The sequence below is a fragment of the Meles meles genome, chromosome 1 (genome assembly GCF_922984935.1).
Source record: "Meles meles chromosome 1, mMelMel3.1 paternal haplotype, whole genome shotgun sequence".
NCBI lineage: Eukaryota > Metazoa > Chordata > Mammalia > Carnivora > Mustelidae > Meles > Meles meles.
This window is the reverse complement of record NC_060066.1, coordinates 145,637,770-145,650,222: the sequence shown is the minus strand read 5'-3', so window position 1 is coordinate 145,650,222 and position 12,453 is coordinate 145,637,770. Positions and strand designations below refer to the sequence as shown.

At 41.5% G+C, this 12,453-nt stretch overlaps 1 protein-coding gene across 7 annotated transcripts in view; it reads left to right on the top strand.

Moving 5' to 3' along the window:
• Nucleotides 1-12,453, top strand: part of SAMD13 (sterile alpha motif domain containing 13) — a 56,564-nt gene that overhangs the window by 26,688 nt on the left and 17,423 nt on the right. For 4 of the 7 annotated variants that reach the window (XM_046026507.1, XM_046026562.1, XM_046026528.1 and 1 more), the window contains exon 4: nucleotides 8,010-8,072. The exons of the other annotated variants lie outside the window; for them this stretch is intronic. In XM_046026507.1, the coding sequence (XP_045882463.1) occupies nucleotides 8,010-8,072 (63 nt within the window). The remainder of the gene's footprint in view (nucleotides 1-8,009; nucleotides 8,073-12,453) is intronic. 7 annotated transcript variants of the gene reach the window in all.

Here is a 12,453-nt window from a genome sequence, read left to right as displayed (position 1 = left end):
CCAGATTGGGTGGGGTGTGTGCTTTGGGCCTTCCTGATTCTGTGCAGGACCTCAGAATGGAGCTGGCCAGCTCTGAGTTTGGCCCAGAAGTGGACACTTTCTCCCAGGAATGACATCACTCTGGCATCAGTAATACTGGGAAGCAAAAGGGAACAAACTCTACCAAAGGTCTTCATTCAGAAGTCCTTCAAGTGGGGAAAGGGCATCATCTTGCTACTGTGCTGAGCCCAACTCAGGAATCTGAGAAGTGAATTCCCAGGGCACTGGAGTCTTGCAAGCATGATCTAGAAGCTCAAGCTTCTTCATTCTCATGGAAGGGCAATTGGGTAGAGGAAAGAGTCTCCCTTGAATTATTCCCTGGAAGTGATCCAAATCTTCCTCCTGCAGTATAATTCTCATCCTCTTTCCTCTTCTCTTTAAAGGAGGTAGAGGGAGGGGAAGGAGGGAACCACTAGTTAGGCTCAGCCTGATAAGACAAGTAGCTGCTGTGATTTCCATGAAGACTGAGAATCAGGATCCTTTACCAGGTTACCCTGCCTCTTCTGTCATCATGCCTCAGAAAGCTTTGTATTTCACCTTCAAGGATGTTCCTGTTAGTGAACCTCAAGCTCACCCTAGATGGGAAGACTACCACCCCCAGCCCAAACACGTGACCCTTCCAGGCACATCTTCTAGGTCATGACAACTGAGAAGCTATAAGAAGGACCACATGCTGAAATCTCCTCAAGAAAAGCTTTGCCCTGCCATTGGACAGAAACAGGACCTGGCTGGAAAGTACTCTTACACCACCTTGGAAAAGGGCAGGTCCAGAAAAGATAGTACAGTTGCCAATGATATGGGGAGCTTAGTTTCATGGCTGACTGTGGTACACTGAATGTTTTTGCCCCCTCCCCCAATTTCCCAAATTAATTTGTGGAAACCCTAACTCCCAACATGATGATATTATATGGTGGGCTTTGGGAGATAGTCAGATTTAGATGAGGTCATGAGTGCAGAGCCCTCATGATGGGAGTAGTTCCCTGAGGAGAAGAGACCAGAGAGCTGTCTCTGTCTTTCTCTGCCATGTGAGGATGCAGCAAGAGGATAGCCACCCATCACAGGAAGAGGGCCTCACCAAGAACCTGACCATGACCACTGTGAGCTTAGACTTTCAGCCTCCAGAACTGTGATCAGAACTTAGAGCTGACTTAAATAGTGATGTTGATGCTGGACATGTCCACCCTCGGCTGGATATGAGTTTCAGGAGAATATCTGACTTTATGGTGTGGTCTGAATTTCAGGAGAATATCTGACTTTATGGTGTGGTTTCACAGTATGATACTGGATGTTCTATTGCTATAGCAACCAAACACAGATGTGGCTTTCTAGTAGCATACCTCCCTGGAAGATATCAGGCCACTGAGCGAGGTTTATCCAAAGGGTAAAAATGGCACCCCATGTTTCTATGGTATGAAGCATCTGGTGAAGCTGGTGATCTTTGCATGACCTCCTTTCTTTGAGCAGGGACACTGCCACATGACAATGATTTCCATTAATTTTCCTTCTGGTGCAATGATCTCTATCAAGTTTTCTTCAAGTAAACCTCTTTTGAGCCTGCAGTGCAAGCCACAACCATAAGCCAAAAGAACTGTCAAAAGGGAAGTTCTAAGCCCCTGCTCAGCCCCCCATGACCCAATGTCAGCAGTATGTGTGTTTCAAGTTGTTTTACTGTTCTGGCCAGTCCCCTTTAAGACCAGTGATATCCCTCTTCTTTCACTCATTGACCTCATTAATATAGTGCTCCAGAGGGTTCACTGGCCAGTAAGAGCAGGAGGCAGTGGGAGTCCTTTCTAGGGGAGGCAATAATGACAACTCTTTCAGTACTCTTTCCCATGGACACCGTGGGGTGGTGGCTATTTTCCCAAGATCCCCTGGCAGGCAGATGTCTCATGCTGTGGTAACTCCTAGTTTCTTTTCTCCTGATTGACCTTGGTCGCTAGAGGATCCTGAAGAGTTTGCCTTTTCAGGACTCAGATTTCTATAACATGAACGTTGATTTAAGTAGGCAGAATATTGGTCAAGCTGTTGCATTAATAGCCAAGTGTTAGCTTAGAACTGGCCTTCATGAAGTATGCTTTCAATGCACAACACAGAGCCCAAAACTATTTAAGATGTTATATATACACAGTTGGATTTTGGTGACTAGATGATAAAAAATTGGCACTTCCCCATGGATATGGGTTGCCTGGTTTTCAAGAGTCAAAGGTAGTTCAGGAATTTTGCTTTCCTAAGAGAATTACGTGGTTTTTTTTGTTGTTTTTTTTTATTTTTTGATTTTTATTTTATTTATTTGACAGAGATCACAAGTAGGCAAAGAGAGAGGAGGAAGCAGGCTCCCTGCCAAGCAGAGAGCCCGATGCGGGGCTCGATCCCAGGACCCTGGGATCATGACCTGAGCGAAAGGCAGAGGCTTTAACCCACTGAGCCACCCAGGCGCCCGAGAATTAGGTTTTTAGAGAACCTTTTTACTAACTTCTTTACAAAGCGTCTCTACCTTCCTCACAGAACATTTAAGACAAGGTTTACGGTGTCAGCCTCTGAAGGCTAAGTGAGCACCATTCTCAGGTGGAAAACCATTTCCATTGACAGTGCTGTTAGTTGCCAGTTAAGGAATGCTGGCAGTTCCATACAGCACCATCACCACTCCAATTGGACCGTAATGCAGGTCCCAGACAGCTCTGCCCCTCATAATGTAGTTACTTCACTTCCATGTCTTCATCTGTCTGACTCGTGTACTCAGACTATACATGAAGAAGATGGAAGACAGTGATCAGCCATTCAGTTGGTGTCATATAATTCATATTGTTTGGATTCCTCAAACTTACAAGTGAGCAACATCAGTGATTCTATTTCTTTCTTTCTTTTTTTTTTTTAAGGTTTTATTCATTTATTTGACAGAGAGAGAGAGATCACAAGTAGGCAGAGAGGCAGGCAGAGAGCGTGGGGGAAGCAGGCTCCCCGCTGAGCAGAGAACCCAACGTGGGGCTTGATCCCAGGACCCTGGGATCATGACCTGAGCTGAAAGCAGAGGCTTAACCCACTGAGCCACCCAGGTGCCTCAGTGATTCTGTTTCTAGAACAATATGTATCACTGATAATTTTTTTCTCAGAGTATCATGACAATATAGTATGCAGTTCATGGTGACAAATTAATTTTACTCTACTATCTCCTCACTTACCCCAAACCACTTGGATAAAAGCAGTATTTTACTCTGATATGCCCAACTGGTTGTTTAAGTCATTCATTTGAAATGCAAAGATTGGCATTTTTTTCAGATGACTATTTGCTAACTTTCTGAAGCCACTGACTTAACAAATGTGAGTAAAAATTCTCATTGCTACAAATTGCCAAACAACACTACTTCCAAAAGAAGTAGGAAAGTGGGGAGGCCATCAGAGCAACTCTGAGCCTAGTGGCGTAAGTCATGGCCAGATGGATTTCAACGTAGTGATTTTCTAGATATTTTTTTTTTAAGATTTTATTTATTTATCTATAAATAAATAAAGAAGAAGCAAGAGAGAGAGAGAGTGAACATGAGCTGGGAGAGGGGCAGCAGGAGAGAGAGAAGCAGACCTCCTGCTGAGCAGGGAGCCCCATGTGGGGCTCTCAGCCCCAGGACCCCAAGATCATGACCTGAGCCAAAGGCAGATGCTTAACCGACTGAGCCACCCAGGTGCTCCTGTGGTGGATATTTCTCCTTAGACCCAGGACAAATCTGAGTTTTGGGAGGCCTAAAGCTTTTACAATTTTAAGAGCCATCCTTGGGGAAAGAAATTCGAAACTATGAATACAAAATTACTGAGGCAAAAGTTAAGCTTCATTAGCTTCATGGTAAACCCAGCTCTGAGTGAGACCAGTTAAAACCTCACAAATTGGAAGTAACTGTTATTTATCAGCACTTTATAATACCAACTACTGAAAATATTTAAGGTGCCTTGACACCTGATATTTCTTAACAGTTGAAGGCTTCTGAAATGCTTAAAATATTTTATAACATAATCAATAGGGGAAGTGGCAACTCAAACTCTGCTGATGTGTCCTTCCAGTCTATATATATTTAGGAAGTACTCAAAAAGCAAACGGATGATGCTAACAATAAGAAACCAGCCGAGAGTATATGAAAGCAAAACTGATAAGGAAAGGACCTTTTGAGTTTTTGATTGAAATAGAGTAGATTTCTCTGAACCAAAAATCTCCTATGGTTGTTTAAGTCATTTATTTGAAATGAGACCAGTTGTAACACATAATCACTTAACCAGGTACAAACGTAGTGCTTCTTTGGCTTTTTCATCATTCAAGTGTTCCAATAGTTGTTGTAGCTTTTTCTAACACTTATTAAAATGAATATAAAACTCTTGAAGTAAATAATGTCCATTACTGCAAGTATTGTTTTGTTTTAACAAAACCACCTGAAACCATTGTAGGTATGGGGACCATTTGAAGGAAACACAGAATTCCTGGCAGGGGAAGATCAAATACAAAGGCATGAGGACATGAGAAAAGCATGATTTATCATGAGAATTCCAAGTGCCTTAGAGTAAGAGGTGTGGAGCAGGGAATGTCAAGGCATAAGACTGCAAGATAAACACAGGTCCGGAATACAGATAGTCTGGTTTGCCTGGCAGAAGAGAGACTTCACCTGAAAGGCACTGGGAAACCATGGAAGGATATTAAGTGGGAAGTGAGTGCCAGGATGAGATTTGTGGTTTTGAAAGATCAAAGATCAGTTTATTGGCAATGTGGAGAATGGATTGGAGGGCAAGAAGATGGAAGGTGGAAATGCTGCTGCAATAATTCTACTGGGCAAAGGAAGAGATGGGTTAGAAAATCTGGGGAAGATGGGCAGAAGAATTTAGTGGATCACTGGCAATGGAGGTTGAAGATTTGTCCCATTTCTGTTCTCTGCCATAACCCAAGACTGAGTTCACTACCCACAGGTGGGAAAGGGAGGGGCTTGGACGACTGCCAAGTTTCCAGGTTGGGTGGTTGTAAAGTAGTGCCATTAACTAGGATGTTTGTGGGAGATAAGTTGTAAAAGGGACATAGTGAGCACAGTTTGGGGCACATTAAATTTGAAGGCCTGTGGTACATCCAGGTGTGTGTATCTAGCAGACAGTTTGGGGGAAGAGTGAGACCTAGAGGCAGAGATACGAGGTCATTAGTAGTCAAGGGAGAGATGAGAATGAGAGGCATTTAAAAGCGGAAGAGGAAAAGGCCCAGGTCAGCACCCAGGGGGAATAACTAAGTTTTAATTGTTTGGAGAAGAAAAGCAACTAGCAAGAGCAACTGAGAAAGAACAGTGGGGGAGGCAGGGAAAGAACCAGGAATGAGAACTTGTACAGAAACGAATGAAGGAGTAAGTTTCAGAAAAATGCAATGATCAACAAGTTCAGATACCTCAAAAATGTGAAGCCCGGGTGGTGGGGTCTGTGAATGATGGTGGAGTTTCAGTGGAGTTGGGGAAGAGGGAGGGTGGGTGCCTGGGAAGTAGAGGATGCTTTCCTCCTTTGAGCAGTGCGTGGGACACAGGCCAAGTGAAGGGAGAACCAGTAGCTGGAGTGTTATGTAGGCATGAGGGTTCTTGGTTTTTTTGTTTGTTTATTTTTTTGTTTTTTAACATACGTTATTTGTTTCAGGGGTGCAAGTCTGTGATTCATCAGTCTGACACAATTGGCATGAGGGTTCTTTTCTAAGAGAGGAGACACTCAAACTTATTTATATGCAGGAAAGTAGCCAAAAGAATTAGGTTAAAATTGAATGAGATTTAGGACAGTTAAATAAAGCAAACTCCCTTAGGATAAGGAAAAGGATGAGATCAAAGATGAGGAAAAGGATGAGATGGAGAAATTGGAACCCTCATGCATTGCTGGTTGGGAATATAAAATGGTACAGCCACTGTAGGAAAGTTTGGTGGGTCTTCAAAAGTTAAGCATAGAATTACCATATAGCTCTACAGTTCTCCACAAAGAATTGAAAAGAGGGACTCAAATAGATACTACAATAGTACACAATTTGGGTACAATAGTACACAAATGTTCATTGCAGCATTATTCACAATTACCAAAAGGTGGAAACAACCCAAGTTATGAACAGGTGAATGGATAAACAAAATATGGTATATCCATACAACAGAATATTACTCAGCCATAAAAAGGAATGAAGTTCTGACACATGCTATGTGGATGGATCTTGAAAACACTACACTAAGGGAAGTAAACCACTTAAATATTGTATGATTCCATTTATATGAAATAGCTAAAATAGGCAACTTCATAGAGACACAAATATTAGAACTTCCAAGGGCTGGGCGAGAGGGAATTACTGCTTAATAGAGTTTCTGTTTGGGGTGATGGAAGAATTTAAATAGATGGTAACAATGATTTCACAATGTTGTGACTACAATTAATGCCACTAACTTATACACTTAAAAATGGTTAACTAAGGGCACTTCAGTGGGTTAAAGCCTCTGCCTTCGGCTCAGGTCATGATCCCAGGGTCCTGGGATCAAGCCCCACATCGGGTTCTCTGCTCAGCAGGGAGCCTGCTTTCCCTTCCTCTCTGCCTGCTTGTGATCTCTGCCTGTGAAATAAATAAGTAAAATATTTAAAAAAAAATGGTTAACTAAAATGGCTTGCTTCATGTTATACATATTTTACCATAATAAAATGTAATGTTGGCCATAATATACATGATTCCATTCATTCAGTTTGGTCAATAAAATATTCAACTCTTTCATTTTTTTGTTTTTAAAAAAATGAAGGGATTTATTCTGAGCAAGACAGGGATGTCTTTCTCTATCCTTCTTATTTTTCCTCTATCCTTCCTGTGCTCTGGGGGCATAGATGAGGATGTGTACAGATCTAGCTAAGATTGCCCTTGTCCCAAGGACATTAAGGGAGTTCCCAACAGACTCTTACTTCCTTTGCTAGACAAGAAGCAAGCTCCTGTGCTTGGAGTGGACAGGATGGGCAGAGGTTTAATAAGGAATTGGAGGAGAGCAGTGAGTTTAAGAGTGGCCATCAAGGGGAATGGGAGAGGGAGCTGACCAAGGATACATAAAAGAACTGCCGAGTAATTTTCCTGACCCAGCTGAGACTGGCACACAGCTTCTATGTAGTATTTCATCTTCAAATCTTGTTTATTTTCCCCAGCTGCACCAGGCATAGGAGTCAGAGAAGTTGGATTGCTATTCTTCTCCTTGATATGGGGTGTTTGTGGCATGGGCACCATGGTTGACTAATGGCCAAAGAGGGCAATTTGAGAGGGCATATAAAAGAATGGTTCAGGGGCACCTGGGTGGCTCAGTCGGTTAAGTATCTGCCTTTGGTTTAGGTCATGATCCCAGCGTCCTGGGATCAAGCCCCACCTCCGGCCCCTACTCGGTGGGAAACCTGCTTCTCCCTCTCCTACTCCCCCTCCTTGTGGCCCTCTCTCACTGTCTCTCTCTCTGTCAAATAAATAAATAAAATCTTAAAAAAAAAAATAGTTCACAGGGCCTACCAAGGGGTACAGACTTGATAAAAATGAGGAGTCTGAAGGAGACTCATGACCACCCTGGAGAAAGTGGAATTGAACTGTGAAAATCGGTGTAATGAGAGTGAGGAGTGAGAGACAGATAGGATTTTGGACTTCAAGTGTCGCAGAGGTAGGACTTTGCTGGTTGATGACATTATTGAAGTTTCTAGAAGTGAAGGTGAAGTGTGGACATGGTGTATTAGAGTGGACTAACTGTTGTCACAAGTAGATGAAAAGATGTATAATGGCTTAATTATATAGTAGAAGTTTGTTTCTTATTCATGTAAATAGTCCATGGTGGTCGTGGGAGTGTTCTCCTTCTTTATAATTCAAGAACCCAATATAATTTATAATTATAAATTATAATTTATAATTCAGTGGTGGTCGTGGGAGTGTTCTCCTTCTTTATAATTCAAGAACCCAGGGTGATGGAGGCTCTGTCATCTGCATTCAGATCAAGATCATCCAGACATTGACATTCAGTTGGCATAAAGATAAAGAGGAAGGAGGAGCACATGTAAGTAGTTTTATGGGCCGGGTGTTCACAGAAAGAGGTACACATCATCTCTTTATATGTCATTGGCCAGGACATGGTCACACGGCCACACCAAATTGCAAGGAAATCTGAGAGATGTGTAGTTATGTGTCCTGGAAAAAAGAGCAACCAGCCGCCCTTCCTACACTTGAGCCTCAAAGTTATTTTTTAAAGCATCTGCTGTTGTGATGCTGCTACTTAGTTTTATTCTTAAGTCCGGAGATAGGTTTCAAAAAAGGCTAACTTTATAAAGATAGCTGAAGTGAAAAAGCCTTATCTGACCATACATGGGAAGCCTTCACTTCTAATTCTGTTCCTTGTATCTATTCTGGTGTTTTTTGTTGTTTTTTTTTTTTTTAAATCTAGGCAGACATCTCTGTAACCCAGTTTCCTCATTTGATGAAGTGAGTTTCATTCTTTTTCTTCATCAGAAATGTGTACAAGGTTTTTTTTGGTAATAGAGCCCCTTTATCACACACTTTGTGCCAGTAGCAAATATTAAATAACAGGGAGATATGCATTAAGTCACTGAAGGCATTTGCCCTCACAATGAGCCAAAATGGATTTTGTGTCGAATTTAAGGGCCAGACCCATTTTGCTTCTGACTGTTGCTTTAACAAATGAGGTAAAGACTTCTTTTTGAGCCACACAGATGTATTTTTTTCTATAAACAAGCTGCTCAGTGTTGGTTTTTTAAACTAGGTGAAATCTTCCTAATGTGTATATTATCCACCTCATATTTTCTGCCAATAGGAATGCAAGGCAGGCACAGCATCAGCTGAGAGTCATTGGCTAATAATGTTGAGCTCATAGTCACTCCCCTCACATTGAGCTGTGTGGTGGGGGAGGGGAGTGGGGGAGGGTGGGAATTGTAGAGGACACCAAAGAGGAATTTCCTCCCCAGAAGAGAGTTTGTTCCAACAACTATGTGAGGGGATTCAAAGGGTCTTGTTATAGACTGGAGTGGTTCACCATCTTATTTTCCAAAATTATATGGAAGTTGTTCTGAAAACAAACTCTGTGTCTTGGTAAGGAAAGGTCCTTTAAAGAAACATGATGAATTACTACAGAGTACTAGGTGTGCCTCAAAACGCATCCCCCGCTGATATTAAGAAGGCTTACCACCAGTTAGCTCTTCAGGTACATCCAGACAAGAACCCAGAAAACAGGGAGGCAGCTGAGGAGAAATTCAAGCGAGTAGCAGAAGCCTATGACATCTTGTCTGATGCCAAGAAACGCAACAACTATGACAAGTCCAAAGAGAACCACATCAAAATGGAAAATATAGGTGACTGCAGAGATAAAAACTGCTTGAAAGAGAAACCACGGTTTGAGAGGTCACACTGTGGCTTTCAAAATGTCTTTGAAGATGAAGACTTCTTCTCAGGAGATTGTTTTTCCACTGGTCATGTGGGTAAGGCCAAGAGATTTCAGTCCTCCTTCTTCGATGTCATCCCCATATTGGACACAGGATTTTCCACGTTTGTATCCCTGGGTTCCAGACCAAGTCCCCCTTCCTCTGGGACATTTGTACCCTTTGTAAGCAGTGGAATGGGAAACTTCAGACTGGTCACCACTTGTAGCCAGACAGTGAATGGCAAGAGAGTTGTTACAAAGAAAGTTCTAGAAAATGTGAGAGGGAAGACTGAAGTGGAAAAGGACAACCTATTTCATCAAATTCCTCCACGTCATGGGTAAGGAGTATGTGCTTTGTTCTTTCACAGGGAGACTTTCCTGTAAGGATGTTGAGTCTGATGCTTATCAAAGACAGAATTGGAATCTAAGCGTGTTTTGAACTAGAATGGACAGAAGTCAGCTTAGGCCAAACCTCTTGTTTCACAGAGGAAAGAAATAATGGGCCAGATGATACACAAGAAACTAAGAAGCAGCAGAGTTGGCTTTCATCCCATCTTCAGTTTCTAATTGAGCCTTCTTTTCCTCTGCACTATATTTGGGACAGCAGAGACCACCCCACAAGTACCGCCTTCTGGGTTAGTTGCAGGGCCCTCCCATCAGAAAACCCACTGACTTCTCTTTGACTTTTTCATTGTCCTTCCTTGCTATTAACCATTTCCTCTTTTTTGACAGCCACTGTTTTTCTCTTCCGAACCTCTTTGTACCTCATCATTCCAATTGGCCATATCACAATCTCAATTGAAAGAGCTATCAAGGTGTATTAGCATTTGTAGAGAGAAAGAGTGAAAAGTAAAAGGGTTAAGATTTTTTTTAATATATACTTTTTAAAATAGCTAGCATTTATGGAGTACTTGGTAGATATCAGGCATTCTACTTCACCTGTGTTATCTCAATAATCCTTTCAGTAGTGAAATACAGTAGCTACTTTTCCTCCATCATATAGATAAGGAAATGAGGCTGAGAGAGATTAATAAGTTGCCCAGACCCCACCTCATAAGCAATAAAATAATGTCTTTCTCTAAAACACATGCTTCTCTACTGAGCTATAATATCTAAGGATCCCACTCATTTATTTTTACATCTTGGGTCTTGTTCTCATTGGAAATTTACACGTATCATCTCTAAACCTTACTTCCATGCATGAGTACTTGCTGGAACTTATTAAGTAGGCAAAGATTTTTTGCATAAATATTCTTGTCCAACAGGTACTTGGTTACTCTTACATGAAGATAGAAACTGAAACTGACAAATGATTATCCTTAACACAGGGAGGTAAACAGGATCCCAAGATGTGAACTATCTTTTTGTTTTGACTTTAATCATAGTGTACATGCTAAATCATGGGATTTTAAAATATTTATTTAACTGGATCTGGTCACCTTCCAACCCCTTCATATATGCTAATAAACAGACTGGGGTACAGAGGAGTGGTTACTTGTGGAAAATTACTGATGGAGTCTACGTCAGAAACTCTGTCTTCCATTTCCCAGTCTCATGCTCATTCTAGTACACCATGCTGACTGGCAAAATTTGGATTTCATTTGCATCTCAATCTTTTATAGAAGTTATGTAACAAATGATTCGCTTCCTTAATCAAGGAACTTTTCTGTGTTTGCAGCTTTTATGAGACAAATTTTTGATGTAGTCTTGAGCTTTTTTAATCTCACCGAATTCTCTGAACTTGAACAGGAATACGCCTACATCCCTCTGGCAAAGGGTGGCATTCAGGCAGGGAGCACATTTCCAGAGAGGAAGCAGTAGATGGATTTGGAATTGGAACACATCCTGTTCTTGCTGCTTACTAGTCATTGAGAACCTCCTGTCTGTCAGGCACTGTACTAGGTGCCTTACGTGAATGAATCATTTCTAATCTGTAGAATCCTTCAGGGGTTTATTTTCATTTTGCAAGTGAGGAAACTGAGGCGTGGGAAATTCAGGTCCTTTGTGCAGGCTCACACAATAAGTTGTGGGGAGACAGGGTTCAGACTGCAGTTTGTTTGACCTGGAAGCTCACATTTCCATCATGTTTTATGCTACTGCCATTCATCTGAGCTGCTAAAGTCATGACCAAAGAGGAATGTTTTGTTGTATGTATGAGTTATATTCATTTCCAGTTTTTAAAATGAGGATTTCCAGATGGAGCTTTCTTTTACCAGCCCTAGTGTGAGGTGAACTGCAGTATGGCTACTGAATAAAGGGAAAATCAAATTGGAGATGAAACTTGATTTTCCATTTTGTCTTAAATAAAATCCAAATTTCAGCATTTTTCACAGACAACTTGGCTTTTGACAGAAATGCTGAGTTGTAGAAGGACTTTTTTGCCAGCAAAGATTAAAAAAAAAAAATTTGGTTAGTCAAGGAAGTTTTCTTGTTGTGTATAAATGAAAGCAGTGTCGTCTCTTCCTGATGCCCATTTAAAATATGTAGGAAGTTAAGTATGAGCAAACAACAACAAAGGAAAGAAGGAGAGCAGGAAGGGCTTTGCTGTTTTTAAAGCACTACAAGTGAGTACATCTTCATCTCAGTCAATCTAAGATAGATGGGAGCTTTGAAGGGACCTGTGATTCAGATTCCTGTGACCTCATAGTGCCTTCAGAACTGCTAGAGTGGTTTCCGCATGTCATAAGCTCCTCTGCCAATTCTCTTCCTTACAGCTTTTACTGATGGGCAGTCTTTGGGCTTACTAGCTGTGTAAGGAGAAGAAAATATTGTAGATTTGGAAAGTCAAATCCTCTGTCCTTAAATAATTTTCCAGTCTGCCCTGTCAACTAACTGCTTTTTTATGCACCATGTTTTTGAATAGTTGTCTCTCACAAATTAATGTGAGACTTTTTTTTTCTATTTGTCAGCAAAATAAAGGTTTCCAGAGTTCAAAAACACCAAAAAGCAGAAGTAATTCCTTGCCCTTCTGCTCTGGTTCATGGTAGGTGGTTGACAAATGACATGA